The 21651-nt window shown below is 36.8% G+C and overlaps 1 protein-coding gene across 4 annotated transcripts in view; it reads right to left on the bottom strand.

Annotated features, from left to right (window-relative positions):
- The window catches only part of CBLB (Cbl proto-oncogene B), a 196357-nt gene that overhangs the window by 59112 nt on the left and 115594 nt on the right, over positions 1 to 21651 (bottom strand). For all 4 annotated transcript variants that reach the window (XM_058661828.1, XM_004593216.4, XM_004593217.4 and 1 more), the window contains 3 exons: positions 16518 to 16655; positions 12978 to 13065; positions 11806 to 11937 (listed from right to left, as the gene is read on the bottom strand). In XM_058661828.1, the coding sequence (XP_058517811.1) occupies positions 11806 to 11937; positions 12978 to 13065; positions 16518 to 16655 (358 nt within the window). The remainder of the gene's footprint in view (positions 1 to 11805; positions 11938 to 12977; positions 13066 to 16517; positions 16656 to 21651) is intronic.

The raw sequence follows: 21651 nt of genomic DNA on the forward strand, positions 1-21651 counted from the left end.
TAGCATCTGAAAATCAGAAAATTACAGATGCTGCTGAGAATGTAGCCAAAACAATACCTTTATCCAGTGCTGCTGGCAAGGTAAACTAGTACAATGACTAAGGAAGACAGTACAGATACTTCTCAGAAATCTGAACATTAACATACCAAATGGCACAGCCATCCCAATCCCGATAATTTACCAAAAGAATTAAATCAGTGCATGAGAGTGTTATTTCTACACTGATATTTATTGTAGATCAATTCACAACAGCTAAGATGGAATCAACCAAGACGTCCACCAACTGTTGACAGGATAAAGGAAATGTGGTATATACACAGAATGGAATATGACTGAGATATATTGGAAAAAAAAAGACAACTGAAAATGGTGCTTGCTTGCTTCAGCATCACATACTCTTAAAAAAAAAAAAGAAAGTTTCCTCTTTGCAAACAAGTGGTTACAATTGGAAACTGTAATGCTTATAGAAATAACCCAATCGGGCCTGGCAGCTAAAGTCCTCGCCTTGAAAGCTCCGGAATCCCATATGGGTGCCGGTTCTAATCCCGGCAGCCCCACTTCCCATCCAGCTCCCTGCTTGTGGCCTGGGAAAGCAGTCAAGGACGGCCCAATGCATTGAGACCCTGCACCTGCATGGGAGACCCGGAAGAGGTTCCTGGTTCCCGACATCGGATCAGCGCAGCACCGGCCTGTTGCGGCTCACTTGGGGAGTGAAACAGCAGATGGAAGATCTTCCTCTCTGTCTCTCCTCCTCTCTGTATATCTGGCTTTCCAATAATAATAAATATTAAAAAAAAAATAAACCAATCCCCCAAACACAAGTATCAAATGTTTTCCCTGGGCCCATCACAATTGCTCAACGGCTAAATCCTCACCTTGTAAGCACCAAAATCCCATATGGGTACCTTTTTCTGAACCAGCTGCTTAGCTTCTCATTCAGTTCCCTCTTTATGGCCAGGAAAAGCAGTGGAGGATGGTCCCAAGCTTTGGGATCCTGCACTCGTATGGGAGACCTGGAAGAAGCTCTTGATTTCTGACTTTGGATTGGCTCAGCTCCAGCCATTGAGGCCATTGTAGTATGAACCAGCACATGGAGGCTCTTTCTTTCTGCCTCTCTTCCTCTCCATAAGTCTGATCTGCCTTTCTAATAGAAAGTAAAATTTTAACAAAAAACAAAAACAAAACAATTTGCTTGACGTGTGGTAACTCACACCCAAAGTAAAAACAAACAACCCGTCAAAAAAAAAAAAAAAACACAAATGTTATCTAGATGAGGAAACTGAAATTTTTAGATTTGATTAGTTATTACTGTTTATTTTTTATTAATTATTTTGCATTATGTTACAGTTTCATAGGCTCTGGGAATCCCCCCCACACCCCTCCCCCCTGGTGGATTCCTCCACCTTGATGCAGTATTACAGTTCAAATTCAATCAAGATTCCTTTCTTGCAAACATATACCAAGTATAAAGTCCAGCTATTTATTGTCCAGATGGGTTGAACAGTCTCTTGGGGAGACCATTTCTGGTACGTTGTTAGAGCTGGCAGAATATCATCCCATTCAACCAAGAGTCCAGACATAACATCAACAGCAATTTGCAACATTATGGAATTGACATGGTTGTGAGTAACCAGTGTGTTACAAAAAAAAAAAAAAAGAGAGAGCAAGTTCTTAACCACAACCTATGATTAGCCCGTTGACATTTCAGTTTTAGTTTTATATACAGAACCGACCGCTATATACCTTAAAATGGCTATAAGGTACCATTCAGCTGTCTCGTGTCTATTTCTTTTTAGTATTTAGCCATTTGTTGTGTTGAAGTATAATTTTGCTGATCTTGGCAGATTTTAGGGTAATCTAGACTGACTTGTAACTCTAACAAGACATTTGTCGACAATTAAGGTGCTGAACATTTTTTGTTTGTTTTTGATTAGTTATTACTGTTTACAGCCTTCTCTATATTCCTGAGGTAGAGTTTCACTTTTTCTATACGCTATTTGTTGATGTTGTCATCTAACTGAGTTTTAAGCCTGTAATTGCAAAGAGACATGAATTTATGCACTGAAACACTTAGAAAGAAAAAAAGAAGAGTGTGGGTGGGAAATACAAGCCAAAGTGAGAGCGGCATACGGTTGGAAGTATCACCACGCTCCTAAATATGCAACAGGACACAGGTGGAATTAGCTCACTTTATATGAAGAAAGAATGAAAGAAAAAAAATCACAAACCTTGACCAAAAAACAATTTTATTCAGGGGTAAGAAAGACTGAACTAGAAATCACTGTACCATTCTTCTTGGTATAAAAGAGAAATTCAGTCTTACTGATTTTGAGTTGGTACTGTTAGTATTTCAAACAACAAATGTGGTTAAAAGATAAATAGAAAAGTCAAAATCTTAAAAATTGAAGGAACTGATAATAGGTACTGTATAGGATAAATCGATCTAATGCTTAAAATTCTTATGACTCAATATCAGATCTCTATCATGATAAGTGGTATATAAAAAGTGATAAAAGACATAAAGGTTTTTCACTATTTGTTGAAATTGTTTTAAATTAAATGAAATCTTAAATTTCTTCCAAATCATTCACGTAGCAGAAAACTTATAATTTATTGAGTAGTTATGTAACAATGTGTAGACATAGAAAAAATGTACAGATAAACATTTGCAATACATATAAATTGAAGCAAGCACTTAGAGACATACATGAAATGTTTCATGAGAATATTTACTAATAGAGAACATTCTAAGAGAGAATTTTTAGTCTTTGTATATTTTCCATTAACCTAAATGTAAAACATCATGGTGCAATTTTAGGATATTAGTGGCACTGAGTATGACAATATATCATTTTCATGACTGCAATATATCTGAATTTGTTGGGTTTTGGTTACTGTTTACTTAGATAATTACACTTCCATATAACTCTTAACTCAGCTTCTTTTGAAATGCTATCCAAACTATTTTTCAGTGCTTAAGAATTTCTGAATTTGCACATTTACTCTAAGTGAGATTAAAAAGTATTTCAGAATATAAAAGAGAAATAACAGAAGTCAACAATCTTATTCAACACAAGCTCATAAAAAATCATGGAGTGAATCAAGGACCTGATTTGCCACATGCTGATAGTAACTTTAATTCAAAATGAACCTATTGGGTTTTTTGAAAGGCAGAGGGACAGAGGAAGAGACAAAAAATCTGGTAGGCAAGATCGCAGCTTAGGGGAGAACATTTGGTGTGAAAGAGAATCCTTTGATAGGGTGAAGCACAAGAAGTAGATTACAGAGAAAAAATAGGAGTCAGAAAGTAGGAAGGGGGGGTCCCGAGAGACCCCCTGGACGCAGCAAAGCAGCAGTGGGGCAGAGCAGTGTTGCAGTGGACAGAAAAACCCACCAGCAATCAGCAAGTGGCAATCCATACTCCGGTAATGCTGGCTCCAGCAAAAGCCAGACATCTAGTAGTGGCCCCAGCTCGGCTCTGGTGGCAGCCATGTGGGAGCTTGGGTTCACACAGGGAGCTCAGGAGGCAAATGCAGTCTGTGACCTGCCAACCTTACTGAATAGCTTGGGCCAGCCACAGGCAGAGAAAAAGCAAGGGACTCCAGGTGCCACTTGTGTGAAAAAGCGGAATACAGATTTCATGGAACAGCCCAGAGGGGGCTCGTTTCTGGCTGATCACACCCAACTGATTCAGCAGGGTGGTAGCACCAGCTTTGCTCCCTGCAGGGTCTGTGTGGTCCTTGGAGCTGAAAGCCAGCAGCCCCAATTCTCCAGCAGCACCCTTCCGGGCACCATCTTGTACAGCAGGGTAACAAGTGTAGATTTCAAGGCTCAGAGTGGGATAGTTTCTAGTTAATTGCACTGAACAGAGCCCACAGAGAAAGCAGCGCCAGCCTTGCATCGTGCCAGGTTGTGTGATCCCTGGAGCTTACAGCCGACAGCCCAGATCTATGTTGGTGCCCCTACAGGAGCCATCCTTCACAGACAGGCAAAGGCTCAGAGCATTGATAACTGCAGGAGCAGTGGTAAACTGCACATGCGCTAAATCAGTAGTGCTCAGAAGTCAGGGTCATGGGACCAGGCACAGTCAGAATGAAGGGGGAACAGCTGAGCTGCCAAAGTGCCAAGGTGGGAACAAAATCACCTCTACCTTAGAACATTGCACAAGCTCCGCAGAAAAACAGCCCCGTCAAGGCATGCCAGCAACTCCATCCAAAATAACTCCAGGAGGGATGCAGACATATAGGCCAGCAGGTGTCGACAAGATCAGTGCAGCCAACAAGATCAGTGCCACTGGAAAAGCAATCATTCAGGACAACTAGTGCTTTCCTAATACAGGACACTGAACATATAAATCAACTGGCAGACCTGCAGGTAATACATCTTAGAAATCTGCACTAAGGAGAAGAATCTGCCAACCAGAATGGCAACGACAAAAGGTAAAAGAAAAGAACAGAGGCACTACGAATATTACTGAAGACTCTCCAGCAAAGGAATCAAAACCTCCACCACCCTCAGAGTTAACTGAGGAAGAAATTGAGAAAATGGGGGACACAGAATTCAGAAAACTCATTATAAAGCTTCTGATCAACAATAAGAAGCACATACAAGAGTTCAAAGAATTTAAGGAATACATTACACAGGAAATAGCAGTAATGAATCAAATGAAGGCTTATATCTCAGAAATTAAAAACACAGTGGAGCAAATTTAAAATACAGTGGAGAGTCTCAAAAATAGAAAGAATGAAGCAGAAGAAAGAATTTCAGAATTGGAAGATATTTCCTATCACCATGAAGAAACAAAAGGCTGGAAGCAAAGCTAGGTCGAGCTAAAAAAAGTATCCAAGAATTAAAAGATATGATTAAAAGGCCCAACCTAAGAGTTATGGGAGCTTCAGAGGTGCACAAAGAGAAATTAGGATTAAACGTGTATTCAATGAAATAATAATGAGAACTTCCCTAATCTGGAGAAAGAATTGAAAACAATATACAGGAAGGCCACGGAACACCCAATAGGGTTGAGAAAAAATGAACTTCACCATGGTACATGATAAGCAAGCTCTCTTCAGCTAAACAAAAAGAAAAAATACTTATATGTGCAGATGAAAAAAATTGAGTGACGTATAGAGGAGCCCCAATCAAACTCACAGCTAACCTCTCAGAGAAAACAATATAGGCTAGAAGAAAATTGAGTGACATATTCTGGATCCTAAAAGAGAAACATTTCCAGCCCAGAATTACATACCATGTAAAGCTCTCCTTTGTCTTTGAAAATGAAATAAAATGCTTCCCCAATAAAGAAAAACTTCAAGAATTTGCCTCTTCTAACTTCTTCTAACCTGCCCTACAAATGATACTCAAAGATGTTCCCATGAAAGAAAATAGGAATAGCAAATTGCAAAAGCAAAGGCCAATGTGGAGAACATCCCACTGAAAGACTAAAGGAAGACTCAATCATGGAACAACACATCGTTAAAATGACAGGAACAAACTGCCCCTTATCCATAATAACTCTGAATGTAAACGGCTTAAACTCATCAGGCAAATGCCATAAATTACAGGACTGGATCAAAAAACAAAACCCATCTATCTGCTGCTTACAGGAGACACATCTCACCAACAAAGATCAGGGGAAATTGAAAGTGAAAGGATGGAAAAAGATATTCCAAGCAAATGGGAAGGAAAAATATGCAGGAGTAGCGATTCTTATATCAGATGATACAGACTTTAATGTTGAGAATCTCAAGAGAGATAGAGAATGACATCACATAATGATTAAAGGATGCATTTAGCAAGAAGAGATCACCATAATAAATGTATATGCATCAAATGTCAAAGCATTTAGCTACATGAAACAAACATTAATGGTTAAAGGGAGAAATAGATTCCAATACAGCCATAGTGGGGGACCTTAAGACCTCATTAACATCAATGGCCTGATCAAAACGAAACTCAGCAAAGAAACAACAGAACTCACCCAAACTCTAGAGCGAATGGAATAAGTTGACATTTTTCAAACCTTTCATCCTACAGAGAATACACTTTTTTTCATTAGTACATGGAACCTCCTCCAGAACTGACCATGTTACAGGACACAAAACAAGCCTCAGCAAATTTTAAAAAGTCAAAATCATACCAGGGGTTTTCTCAGACCATCAAGGGATAAAGCAACAGACCAAGAAGTCAAAACACCAAGGAAAACTTGCAAACACATGAAGACTGAATAATATGTTACTAAATGAGCAATAGGTTAGGAAGGAAATCAAAGGGGAAATTAAAAAATTGCTTGAAACAAACAAAGGCATCAACACAACGTATCAAAACTTATGGGTCACAATCAAGGCGGTGCTGAGAGGAAAGTTCATTTCATCCAGTGCTTATGTCAAGAAACTAGAAAAGCACCAAGTAAATCAACTAACACTACAGCTGAAGGAATTAGAAAAACAGCAAAGCAATCTCAAGATTAGTAGGAAAAAAGAAATCATCAAAGTACGGGAGGAAATAAACCAAATAGAGACCAAGAGAGCTATACATAAGATCAACGAATCAAAGAGCTGGTTCCTTGAGAAAATCAACAAAATAGACTCCTCACTAGCCCAACTAATCAAAAAAAGGAGGGAAAAATATGCATCAATAGCATCAGAGATGAGAAAGGAGATATAACAACAGATACCTCGGAAATACAAAGAATCATCAGGAACTATTACAAGCAACTATATGCAAACAGTTCAGAAGACCTAGAAGACATGGATAGATTTTTGGACAAATACAACCCACCAAAATTCAATCAAGAAGCAATTAACCATTTAAATAGACCTATAACATGCACTGAGATTGAACCAGTAATCAAAACCCTGCCAACAAACAAGAGTCCTGAACCAGATGGTTTCACTGATGAGTTTTACCAAACATTTCAAGAGGAACTTACCCCAAATCCACACAAGCTTTTCCAAACAATAGAAAGAGAGGCAATCCTTCCAAACTCTATGAAGCCAATACAACCTTAATACCAAAATCAAATAGAGAAACAGAAAAAGATAACTACAGACCAATATTCTTGATGAACATAAATGCAAAGATTCTCAACAAAATACTAGCCAACAGGATACAACAGTACATCAGGCAGATCATTCACCCAGACCAGATGGGATTCATCCCAGGCATGTAGGGATGGTTCAACATTTGCAAATCAATAAAGGTGATATATCACATCAACAAATTGAAAAAAAAGCTACATGATCCTCTTAATAAATGCATAGAAGGCATTTGATAAAATCTAACACTACTTCATGCTGAAAACCCTAAGATAGGCATAGAAGGAACATTCTACAACACAATCAAAGCAATTTGTGCAAAACCCAATGCCAGCATCAAACTAAATGGGGAAAGATTGCAAGCCTTTCCACTAAAATCTGAAACTAGACAGGGATGTCCACTGTCACCACTACCCCTCAATATAATATTGGAAGTCCTTGCCAGAGATATTTAGGCAAGAAAAAAGACTCAAAGGAATCCAAATTGGAAAAGAGGAAATGAAATTATCTCTATTTGCAGATGACATGATTCTCTACATAGGAGATCCAAAAGACTCAGTCAAGAGACTACTGGATCTCAGAGACTTTGCAGAGTAGCAGGATACAAAATTAATGAACACAAGTCAATGGCACTAGTGTACACAAACAATCCCAGGAAAACAGTTCCCTTTAAAAATAGAGGAGAATCATCTTAAATACCTAAGAACTAAGCTAACTAAGTGATAGGGGACTACTATCCAGGATATACAAAAAGCTTCAGAAACCCAGGAACAGCAAAACAAAAAACCAAACAAACAAAAAACAACCCAGTGAAAAAATGGGCAAAAGAAATGAACAGAGATTTGTCAAAAGAACAGATTCAAATGGCTAGCAGACATAATAAAAAGATGCTCAGGCTCCCTAACCATCAGAGACATACAAATGAAAACCATGTTGAGGTACCACCTAACTCCAGTGAGACAGGCCTACATTCAGAACTCAAGTAATACCTGCTGGCGTGGATGTGGGGAGAAAGGTACCCTCCTTCACTGATGGTGGGAGTGTACGCCAGTACAACCACTGTGGAAAACAGCATGGAGAGTGCTTGGAGAATTGCAAATAAACCTGCCATATGACCCAGCTATCCTGCTCCTAGGAATATATCCAATAGAAATGAAATCTGAATATGAGAAAGGGATCCGTAATCCTATATTTGCAGCAGCTCAATCTACACTAGCAAAAACACGGAAACAAACCAGATGAACATCCAAAGAAGAGTGGTTAAAGAAACCGTGAGACATCTATTCCATGGAGTATTATTTAGCTATTAAGAAGAATGAAATTATGTCTTTTACAACTAGGTGGTAAAAGACAAGAGACCATTTTGCTCAGTGAAATGAGTCAATCACAAAAGAACAAATACCGTATGTTCTCTCTAATATAAGGAAACCATCATCGGAAGTGTAACTTCAATAATGCGATTCATGTTTTTTTTCTGGCTGCATCCCATGTGTTTTGACGTTTTTTATTTGTTTCATTTATTTCAAATACGTTCTTTTCTCTTGTCAAATTTCATCAATAGCTCATGAATTACATGGTGGCATCATTTTTCACAAGAGACTTTTGTGTTTCCTTTTTGTCACCCATGTGTTGGGGTTTTTTTTGTTTTTTTCATGGTGCTGTAATTTGTTGTTGTTGTTGTTGTTGTTGTGGCTATTGTTCTAATTCATACCAGTTGTTAGCCTTCTTTCATGGCTTCTAATTTATGGAAATGTACAGTTATGGAGTACTGGGGTCTATCATATCCAGATGTGGGGGTATATGCATTCTTGCTTCCAAACAAAAGAATTACTCCCAATGAAACTGTTGGAAATGTGTAGACAATGGGATGCCAGACTGTCTGACAATGTACCACCAATGTTGGGGCACACTTAAATAAGGGACTGATGGAATTACGAGTCCTTATGAAGGACTATTCTATTGTAGCTATGTGGGGAAAACCTGTAGGGAGGTGGGGGCTTGGGGGGAGGAATCCCAAATTAAATAAATAATCCATTGCAAAATGTTAAATATCTTGACAAATAACAGTACTGCCTTTGAATATTTTTTCTTTAAACATAAGGTTTCACTGAAGAAGTATACAGAGAGTAAAACAAACAGAACTTGTTTTCTTTTACACTGAGTGATACTCTCAGCCTAGGCTACAAAAACTACCCATGTAAAATATTTTATACAGTAAATTTTACTAATAAATGTGTTTTGCCAAACTAATAAGGGATTCTGTAACTCATTTAAAGCTTCCAATAACCAAGCAAACTACAAAGTTAAAGATTAAAAGTTTTGGGCCTGGCGGCGTGGCCTAGTGGCTAAAGTCCTCACCTTGAACATCCCAGGATCCCCTATGGGTGCCAGTTCTAATCCTGGCAGCTCCACTTCCCATCCAGCTCCCTGCTTGTGGCCTGGGAAAGCAGTTGAGGACGGCCCAAAGCTTTGGGGCCCTGCACCTGCATGGGAGACCAGGAAGAGGTTCCTGGTTCCCGGCTTCAGATCTGCGCAGCACCGGCTGTTGCGGCTCACTTGGGGAGTGAAACGTCAGATGGAAGATCTTCCTCTCTGTCTCTCCTCCTCTCTGTATATCAGACTTTGTAATAAAATAAATCCTTAAAACAAAAGATTAAAAGTTTTACAATATATGCAGATATTTGTGCTTCAAGAGTGCAAGCTTCAAAAAACTAACAGAAATACAAGATGTCATATGGAGGCAGAATATAAACAATTTATAACCAGCCTAAAATTCCAACATTCTTTAGGGAGAAATGCTAAGATTTGACTGAGTCACACCCATAAGAACCACACTATCCCACCAGACACGTGAGTCTTTCCTAAATGTTTGTCCTGGATTCAGCAACATCTCTATAATATCTTCTACTGACAGATTCAAAATTACTTGCAAAACCATGATTTTTGTCTTTTACCAGCATACCTAAATTTAAAGCCATTTTTAAAAAGGTCTTGTTAAGTTCAGAAGAGTATCACTAATGACATAGCCGAAGTATTAATCAGCAACACACAGGCTGAAAATTTCTGCTGATGCCAAATTGAGCATCGTTCTTTCTCCAGTATCTCCCTGAACTGCCAAAAACTCACACAATATCACAAGGAGGTAAAAATAAGAGTCAGAATAAAACAACAACAACAAAAAAAACAAAAGTGGGGCTGGCATGGTACAGTGAGTAAATCTGCCACTTCAATACTGTCAACCCTATCACCAGTGCATGAACCCGCTGCTCTAGTTCCCATCCAGTTCAGTGCTAATGTGCCGGGGAAGCAGTGGAGAACAGCCACACTGCTTGGGCTCTTGCCACCCATATAGGAGACATGTATGAAATCCCTGGCTTCAGCCCGGCACAGCCCAGTCACCGCTGCCATTTAGAGACTGAACAGATATAAGGTCTCCCTCTTGTCTCTCTCAGCGTAACTCTCATCTTCACACAAATAAGTAAATATTTTTTAAAACAGTGATCAAAAAATCTAAAGCGAAATGTAAACGAAATGTGTATGTAAGGAAAGAAGTAGGAACACTTGAACAATGTGATTCAAGTGACAAACATGAATAGGTAAAATGACTTGAGAAAACATAACCAAATTTTTGTTTTCCTCATCAGATTTTAAAATGTACCTCATCAGATTTTAAAATGTACCTAACAATATGAAAGTACTTTCCATAAGGCTATGAAAATCATTATATTTTGTATTTAGCACTCCAATTCTGTTCACCCTTTTGTTCATCTCCAGGTCCCTTCTTCCTCTTCTACCGTAGATTCAAGGTTCTAGAAAAGAGATCAGACCAGGAAGGGCCCAAGAATAGGGTAGAGACATCAACTGCATATTGAAGGATGCATTTTTAAAATAGGCTAGTAAAGAAATTTATTTAATAAAATGTCTAAACACCATTAAGATTTTTCTTAGATTTCACTTTTATGAACCGGAAAACTCAACGCCTGTTTTGGTGGGAACTGCAAGCATTCGGGCGACACTTCCTATGTGACTCTCCCTGCAGAGCACTCCTAGTTGTACGTGAGTTAGCAGCCAAACCTAGCTAGGAAAAACATGCTTACTTGAACATTTTGGGCCCGGCGTGATAGAGTAGTGGTTAAAATCCTCACTTTGCATGCACCGGGATCCCATATGGGCACCGGTTCTAATCCCGGCAGCCCCACTTCCCATCCAGCTCCCTGCTTCTGGCCTGGGAAAGCAGTCAAGGACGGCCCAAAGCTTTGGGACCCTGCACCCGCGTGGGAGACCTGGAAGAAGCTCCTGGCTTCGGATTGGCTCAGCTCCAGCCACTGTGGCTGCTTGGGGAGTGAACCATTGGACGGGAGATCTTCCTCTCTGTATATCTGCCTTTCCAATAAAAATAAATCTTAAAAAAAAAAGAACATTTCAGCATGAGATTTATCTGCCAGAACTGACTATGTTTCACAATCTGACTATAGCTAGTAAGAGAACTACAGTAAATTCTAAACTGGTTCTCTGCCAACATTTTTAATTTCATTTTGAAATCAATGGTATTATTGAAGTAGAACAACTAATCACATAAAAATTAAGTTATATGCAAAAAAAAAATCAAAGTATAAGATGTGAGATTTTTAAAAGAACATTTCAGGTAAATCAGTTATCAACATTATTTTGCAACTCATTAAAGCACATATTTAAAAAAAAACTGAAAAGAGAAATACCAAGAGGAAATCGAAAGAAGCCATCCTTGTTGCCAATTACCCCTTAATTATACCTGCCATGCTGTAAGACAAGAGGTACACATCAAATGCCCACATGGCTCAATCTTGACATCTTTGTCATTCTCTGCACAAATTTTACAGAGTTGAAAAGTGGAGCCCATTTCACAATATAATTCATATTGTTCCTGTAATTTAAAATAGAAGAGGTATTGTTAGATTATTAGCCTAAACTGTTAATACTGATTTTTCTAAAGTACAATAACTTACAGTAAATCTCACACTTGATATCATCAGAAGTATATTGAGGCCTATTCTAATTTGATAATCATGATTTGGTCTATAGAATCTATTTTGAGAAGAACTGAGCACTTATGGGCAATTTTAGAAGCCTTCTAATATTTCTGTTTAATGCTTTGTGCTATTCCTTTTGGGAAGTACTTGGTTCAATCGTCATCATTATTCAGAAGACAAACTATTGCTTTAAAACAGTAATATAAATGTTTTTCATTCTTTATAAATTTTTCATGCTTATCTAATCTGATGTCAAATTGGGAGAAAAAAGAAACAACTATGATTCTCCCAGAACATTATCTCAAAAACAGGTTTAGAAATTCCAGAATAGAAAAAGCAAACAAAAAGCAAAAACAAAAACAAAAAACAACATTTTCCGGCCATGCATGTCTTATACTATGGCCACCATTACTGCTTGAGATGGTCTCTAAAGCAAGATTATCAATGATTAAAAAAAAAAAAAAACCTGAGGATTAACAAGTTTATACTTAAATAATGGCTTTCTAAAAAGATGGATTATTTCTCACAAGTGTATTAATCTGTCCATTAGGACATCAGAATCACTAAATGACTTAACGTCATTCACATATACCCACAAAGTGAACATGTAATTTAAATTGTTTCACATAAGATTGTTTGAAAACAGGACTGAAATTTAGAAACCTGCAAATAAGTTATGACCAATCACCCATCTCTTTCTACTATGGTCCCATCTAGCAATGCCATATTGCAAGCAACCGTAGTAAGGCAGATAGATAATCCTAATACAAAGTAATACGACTGTTTTAAACAGTCTTGGGCTTCCTTAAGTGTCTTGTATTAAGTCTCTTTTGTATTAAATATCTGTCCATAATTTTAATTATACCAAAACAATTGTGTATTTATAAAGTTTTGCAAATACTTATTAATTATATTTTCCAGAATTTGCTCTTACCTGTGTAACTTTTATATGATCATGGGGTGTGGGTTCACATAGTCCAGTTAAATCAGGATTATAACTCCTCCCATCAGGATAAAGATAACTGAATTTAAAGAGAAACTTTATTTACCTTAAATATATATGTTTTAATTGCACTTAAGTTATATTACCAGATTTTTATGCTGAAATAACACATATTTCCTTTTCATATATTATGCCAATACAGAAGCTTTCATTGTTTTAGTAATCTTACTAATTTTAGAACATTTAAAATATAGAATTAATTTTCAAGTAGTAAGTGCACAATAAATATGAACTAAATTACTAAGTAACCACTTTCAGTAAGAATGTATTTCATATGGCCTTTATATAATTTTAAATTTCTTTTTATGCACCAATTTTTTTTTCTGTTCCAAAATACTTCGAACATGTACCTTTTACCAATTATTTCTTTTACTTCTTTCATATGAAGCACAGATAATGTTAACGATACCATTTTGGACCGTGCTTAATACCACATGGAGAGTTTGTAATAAAATCAGATTTCATAATTCTCGTTCAGAAATTCATTAAGCTCAATAGGGCAAACATTTGGCCTAAAGTAGCTGTTAAGGAAGGTCATATCCCATATCCCAGTGCCTAGTTCCAATACCAGTTCCTCTACATATGATTCAGCTTCCTGCTAATACACACTCTGGGAGGCAACACATAATGGCTCAACTGTTCAGATCCCTATATTCGTGTTAGAAATTTGAACTTAGTTCTGAGTTTTCAGCTCAGGTAAGTCATACCATGACAACAGTGAGCATCAGGGGAGTGAACCTGAGCATGAAAAATCCTTGTGTGTATCTCTCTCATATATATATATATTTGAGAACAAAAAATTATAAAAATTACATTTACTGTGTTTGTAAATATTTCCAAAACAGTATTACTGTTTGATTTTATCAACTATTAATTTAATAGTTTTCAACACTAGATTATTTGAATGAAAAAGAACACTACATTAGTAGATATTGTGAAAAGCAAAAGTATATAAAAATCCTTTTGTAGGGTAACAAAAATTCTCAATAAATCAAAGGGCATAAACTTTGCCAAGCAGTGGCTAGAATTTACCCAGAAAAACCAGAAACAGAAATGAAAGGACAATTCTTACATTTGAGGGTACAGGGCAGTGAGATGAATGGGTAAGGTTTAAGAAAAGGAATTTGTTTATCTTAAGACTCTCAAAGTAAGTTACATTTTCTGATATAAAGGGCAAAGGCTGGCACATTTCTACACATTAAATCTCTAAAGACAAGCAAAGACGATAGGTAACTACTCTTATAGTCTGAATGACTAATTAAAAATTCATATCACATTATATCACATCAAAAAATTTCAAAATGCTATAACAACTTCAGAAATGAAACCAGAGTTGATGGAGAGAATGTTCACTGGCTCTATTCAGGGCAACTGTAGGGAGGATTTGATCACTTCCCTTCATGGTATGCTGACATAGTGTTGCAGATGATCCCTTAATTCCTTAAGGGGCAGGAGGAGCAGACAATCTGTGTGTTACCAAAATAACCTTCTCCACCATCTGTGTCATACGATACTGGTTTCCTTGCAGGGAACAAAATGCACTGACCCTATCAACTGTAGCATCATATGATATTCTGAGTTTGCATTTATCTTGAAAATTACTCTCAAATTAATGCAATAAATATAATTTCATCTTTTCTGCACTTCTTTTTTTATTAATTACGTTGCATTATGTGTCACAGTTTCATAGGTTCTGGGATTCCCCCATCTCCTCCCTACGCCCTCCCCCCATGGTGGATTCCTCCACCTAGTTGCAGTATTATAGTTCAGATTAATTCAAGATTCTTTTGTTGCAACCATATACCAAGCATAGAGATCAGCATCTTATTGTCTTAAGGTCTTGCGAAGACCTTCTCTGGTCTGAAGGTAGAGCTGGGAGATATTTAAGGTTTTTTTGTCCAAGGCTCTTGGAAGGTACATGGACACATGTACCAGTAAATCTGCAGGGTAGCTCCTAAGAACTGCTCTTACAGAGACTGTTATCTGTTTTCTTATGATTGACTTTTGAATAATGGATAGAAGGCATGAAACAACAGAAAAGAGCTATATCAAAAAGACTCTTTCTACAGATTTTCCCACTAATATATTTACAAACTACAACATCATACTGCATTTCCTTATATCTGATTTAAAAATTTCAGTCATAGTGAATATCAAACCATAATCCATGAATCACTGATGTTCCACATTAGGTATAAATGACAATGAATAGTGAATTTATGAGAATTAAAAATCAAAAAAGCTAACTCCATATTTGATAACATGACTTGCTAAAAGTAAATATTATAAGGCTAAATTTTTTTAAGCTTTTTAAGAAGATTTTTATTCATTTACTTGGAAATTAGAGCTATAGAGAAAGTGGGAGAGCGAGATCTTCAACATGGGGGTTCACTCCTCAAATGATTTTAGGAGCCAGAGCTGGCCCCATTTAATCCAGGAACACGGAGTTTCATGCAGGGGTTCCATTTGGTTGTAGGGATCTAAGCCCTTGGGCCATCATGTACTATTTTCCCCAGATTATTAGCAGGCAGATGGATCAGACATGTAGCAGTCAGGACTAGAACTGGTACTCGGATGTTTACATATACATCCCACCACGCTTTCACTAGGTAAAACAAGAAATGGAAATCATTTGCTTTTTGCTAACTCAATAGACTCCTCTGGGTAAGTTTTCTAGCAAAGTCCATCTTGCAGCAACATAGGTTCCCGGTTGTGTAAGTAACTAAGCAAAGGAAACAGCAAGAGAAGTTAGCATGATGAACGGACACTGACAAGAAATGGAAGCAGTGATTGGCATTACAGAATGTGTTAATCTCATGTATTTATCAAGAAATGATTAGCAGATTGTCCAACTCATGGGTGTATGTGACATGGGGGACTCATTATTAATCTAAACAAAAAGAATTGTTTAAATTTGCAGGAAGGGCAACTTGCGAGAAACCAAGCTTAGTTTGACACAGCATTCTTTTATATAAATTCATTACTAGTACAAATTTTAACATGGTATAAAAATAGAATAGGAAGGAAACAGATGGAAAAAGGGAAAAACAAAACACAGCATTCCAGTTAAAATTAAATTAACTTAAAAAATTAAATGTCAAAGTTGCAAAGTAAGGATTATATGAAGGAGCTGCAATCAATGATTTCCAAGAATTTACTGCACTATATTAACCAATTTACATTACACCTATATGTCGATAAACTTCTACTCCTATAATACATAAAATAATCATGCCGTAATTTGATGTTGGAATGTATCTGCTGTAGCATAATTAGATTTAAAAAATTAGCTTACTTTAAGATGGCTACTCAAACCAATGAAAAATGAAAACCACTGAGCACCCATTTCTTAGTCTTGAGAGAAAGCTCCAACAGCCAGATCACCAGCCATCCTACCCATTTCTAAAGTAAAGCAATCTATTTTTACAGTTATGAATCATAAACACCCTTGCTTCCATTTCTCATACTTACAATCCTTCCCTGCTGCCATCAATCAGGGCTTGAAATAAGGGCTTGTTATGAGGTATTGTCTGTAAGATATTGCCATCCCCAGTCACATAGCCAATGGCCCACTGTCCCAATCGTGTACAGCTTAACCGGAAAATGTAGCTGTAAAATAAGGTAAAATTATGTTAATTCACATTCAACTTAAGTCACCTCCTAAACAATTCATTTACCTTTAGCTGTCTGGAGGAAAAAAAAGAGAATCATTTAAAATTTCTGATACAAATTTTTACCATTCATTTTTACCACCATTGTTCTTTTCCCATTTATAGTCTGTGCAAGTAATACTAATAATCTTTTCATTTAAATGTCTTCAATCATTTATGAGAAAATAAATTGTAAATTATTAAGTGATTTGCAATCATCACTAATCAGCGATGCCGGGTATGAACATGCTGGTAGCATGAAGTGCTCATGTGGGAAGTATCATTATGGGCTAAAATTGTGTATATAAAAGCGGTTTTCTTCACATAAAAACATAAGTAAAATATAGAAAATACGTTTTTAAAAAGGGAAAGGTACATACACCTAATCATTTATCTACTTCAGAAAGAAACTGAAGAGTTTCCTTCTGAGGAGTTTAATATGTTGCCTTGTAATTTAAACAAAATTATGAAATTTATTGTGAAGTAACTTAATTTAAAAGTAATACTTTGCATATTAGGCATTCCAGCAATTAATTTTAAAGTAAAAAAAATCTCAAAAGAATTGAGCTGCATTAAGGAAAAAGCAAGATAGATGATTTTATGGTTGCCATCCAAGTTCAGTATCTTACCACAGAATCAAATAAACAATAAATTCCTTAACATCAACCTCAAGCAAGAGAGACTTTAACTTTGCTTTAAATTCATTATTAAAACACATTTATTCATTTATTTATCTATCTGCTTATTTCACTTTGAATCATTTCTCTTTAATTATTTTCAACCTTGCATTCACAGCATTTATGTCTGGATTTGTACTCAATTTGTCAAACCAAAAGTCAGTCAACTGAAATATCTTGGCTAGATTTGAGATGCTGTATGTTTTTGGAAGAAATAAGTACTTCTGCTTAACATACTTTAGTAACTGACAAATCAAGCACCTGTAGAAAATTGCAAAAGATTATTAAGCATATATAATGGCTATAGAGTCATGAGATTTCATAAACTTTATTTAGTAATAAAAAAATGATTTCATATTCCAAGAAAATTAGATTTTTAAAAAAGGTTGCACAATTTTTATCAAAGAATTTCATACTGATAAAATAACCTTTGTAAAAGGTATTTTTAAGGAAGCATAAGACTTTATTCCAGGGCCCGGCATGATATTCTTCTGGCTATGTCCTCGCCTTGCATGCACCAGGATCCCATATGGGCGCCAGTTCATATCCCAGCTGCCCCACTTCCCATCCAGTTCCATGCTTGGGGCCTGGAAAAGCAGTTGAGAATGGCCCAAACCCTTGGGATCTGCAGCCACATGAGAGACCTGGAGGAAGCTCCTGGCTTCAGATCAACTTATTTCTGGCTGTTGCGGTCATTTGGGGAGTGAACCAGCAGATGAAAAATCTTCCTCTCTGCAAATCTGACTTTCCCATAAAAATAAATATATATTTAAAAAAACATTAAATAAAAAAAGAATTTATTCCCCTACATTGGGTAAAAATAGAATATTGACTTTAATTACTGGCATCATCAACCAGAATCAGAAAAAAATAATTTCAAATAAATTAATGGCTGTGGTGTTGTAAGAATTGTCCAAATTTCTAGAAGGTCGTTATAATGATAATTTGGGAGATCATTATGAAACTACTAAATTAAAAATTAAGATTCTTTCAAAGGAAAAGTCAAATTTAAAATATTACACAGATGTATTTATCATGTATCTTGAAACCTGCAGAGTATTATATGAAAATGGTGAAAGTATCCACAGATTTGTATTTTTAGTAAGTCAACCATTACCTATCAGATGTCCCACACGGGATGGAAGCAGCTCAGATCCTTCCTTATAGGATCCAATGTCATCGTAATAGTCAGCAGCCCTGAGCGGTCCTCACAAACAGAAGAACAGTAAACTTCTTTTGGGACTTGGGAGAGGAGCTTTCTCTGGTCCTTACTTAGTTCCAACTTTGGCTCCTCACCCTCTCTTGCAATGACCCTCAGGGTCACTCTGGAGCCCCAACCCCCAAATTAGATTAGACAGACAGAGACCAATAAAGAAAGCTTAGAACAGACAGGAAAAAGTCAGCTTGGACTACCATATACCTTACTCAGTAGGACACAAGAATAGTTACTCCTCACTAAGGTATTTAAGATTTCTCTGCACCTCCCCCCAAAAACTGTTCTGCACTTTAATCGTTAACATATGGCATGTTAGAGTTATAAGCCCGTTTGGACTATCCTAAAATTCGCGAAGTTCAGTAAAATTCACACTTGAATACTATAAGCTGCTAAATATAAAAACAAAAATAGACATGAGACAATGGAGTAGTACCCGATAACCATTCTAAGGTGTATAACTGCCAGTTGTGTATAAACTAAAATTTTGAAACATCAATGAAGTAGTTATAGGATGTGGTCAAGAACTTGCATTTTCTAACATACTGGTCACTCAATACCATGTCAATTAACTTCATGATGTTGTAAATTGTTGTTGAAGTTGTGTAGTGGCTTTTCAATGGAGGGGATGATATTCTGCCAGCTCTACTTTCAGACCAGGGATGGTCTCCCAAGGAAACTGTTCAAGTTACCTGGACAATAAGATGCTGGACTCTCTGCATGGTACATGCCGGCAATGAAGGAATCATGACTGGATATGAACCGTACTACTATAACAATGTGGAGGAATCCAACACGGGGGGGTAGGGAATGGGGAGCGGTTGGGGGAATCCCAGAGCCTATGAAAATGTGTCATAAAATAAAATAAAACAAAAGAAATTAAAAAAATGAAAAATTAAAAAAAAATAAAAGTAATTCCAAGTAGGTGTCTTTCCCTCCTTCCTTTCAAGAGGCACCCCAGCTCCCGTCTTCCCTGGGAGGTGCTTCTCCCATCCCTCTTCTCCCCGTTCACCTGGTCATTTCTCAAATCAACTGTCTCAAAAAAAAAAAGGAAAAGAAAAACCAAAAAAATAATTCCAAGCATATTCATATACTGCTTTTCTTATTCATTTCAGCGGCCCAACATGTTTATAAGATTTTGTTGCTGACTGGGGCCCGGCTCGGTGGCCTAGTGGCTAAAGTCCTCGCCTTGAATGCCCCAAGATCCCATATGGTCGCCAGTTCTAGTCTCGGCAGCTCCACTTCCCATCCAGCTCCCTGCTTGTGGCCTGGGAAGGCAGTTGAGGATGGCCCAGTGCCTTGGGATCCTGCACCCGCATGGGAGATCTAGGAGGAGGTTCCTGGCTCCTGGCTTTGGATCAGCACAGCACCAGCCATTGTGCTCACTTGGGCAGTGAGCCATTGGATGAAAGATTTTCCTCTCTGTCTCTCCTCCTCTCTGTATATCTGACTTTGTAATGAAAATAAATAAATCTTTAAAAAAAAAGATTTTATTGCTGACATTTTGATCAACCTTATGAAGAAAACATTTATTTCTGGCATTTCTGCTCTAAAGTGACATAACAAATGGATCTGTTTCATGTTGACAGAGTGGTTTAGGATTCAAGGCCAATCTTTAACACTAAGAGTCACATGGTAGATACTTCATTTAGATTTTCAAACGCAACTTCACCAGGTAACTAGGGTTTTGTTAGCTGAAACCCAAAGAGTTCCACAAGCTAAATGATAAATTTATTCATGCAACAGACTCAATTGCTTTCTTTACTGTTAAGTCAAGGAGGTAAAAAGATTCTTAAGAGAAAGGATCAGTTAAAACCAGATACTCTACAAAGTAAATAGTTACGAAAATTATTTGTTTACTGTAATAGTTTTCCTCAACACATTTTATAGATTTACATCAAATCAGTATAGACTATGGAAAAATATCCCTGAATGAAACAAAGTAATTCTTCTAAGTTACTGCCAAAGTACCAATTATATGGCCTGTTCACATGGTCCTGGTAAAAATGAAAACTACTACATCTAAATGGAAGACTTCAGATGGACCCTAATTCATTTTTGTACCCACTGGCTTCTTTGCATAGACTACTTTAATTCTCAAAAAGGAAAAAAAAAAACATGGAAATTTGTATTATGGCAGAGCCAAAGAAATCAAAACTACTAGCTTATACTAAAAAACTTAACTGTTAAGGTAAATGCCAAATATGCTACAATCAAATTTAAAAAAAAAAACTGAAAAAGGAAAACAACTAAATTAATCCCTAACGTGAAATAATTTCTAAAGAAAAATCAGTATAGTCAATCGCCATTGAACTGTATCTCCTACTACAATGTGGAGGCTTGGCAGTTTCTATCTCCTTGGTCCTCTGCTATCAGTATCTCCCATGTGTCTAATCCATTTCTTGATGGAACACGGGGGAAAGGATCTGAACCACAACCCAGATCTTCTGATCCCAGATGTGCTGTTATCCTCAAACAAAACCATAAGAACTAACCAGTCCACCTCTATGAGTTGCTCAGTTTTTTCGTGAAACTATGAAATATTCTGTTTCTGCAAAGACATTTTCAAGGCCCTGAAATCAGTATAGATTGTAATGATGGAATGATATACATTTACATGTTTGTATGTATCTATCATATAACAACAGGCCTAATGGTATGTGTTCATAGGATTTAAAATGTTCTTACATATATTTATCCAAAATTCTAATTGAATGTCTCAAAAATTTCCTGAAAGAATATATAAATTGATATATTTTCCTATCTGAACTAGCATACACAAGTATTCAAATAGCTACACAGAATTTTTTATACAAATACAGATATCACAAAAATAGTCTACATGCCTAAATCCTTTTTAAGAAGCAAAACTCTTAGAAGAAATCAGTTTGGGGTGGCGGGGAATGGGAGAGGAGGGAGAGGAGGGGAATGGTGAGAGAAAAATAAAAGCTCAAAAAAAAAAAGCAAAATTGAGCATTAACTTTTCTCTTAAATTTATCAAATTGCATAACAGCATACCCTCTTTTGCATTATAAACACAAAGTTTCAGAAGAAGCACAGTGAAT

The sequence above is a fragment of the Ochotona princeps genome, chromosome 3 (genome assembly GCF_030435755.1).
Source record: "Ochotona princeps isolate mOchPri1 chromosome 3, mOchPri1.hap1, whole genome shotgun sequence".
Taxonomy (NCBI): domain Eukaryota; kingdom Metazoa; phylum Chordata; class Mammalia; order Lagomorpha; family Ochotonidae; genus Ochotona; species Ochotona princeps.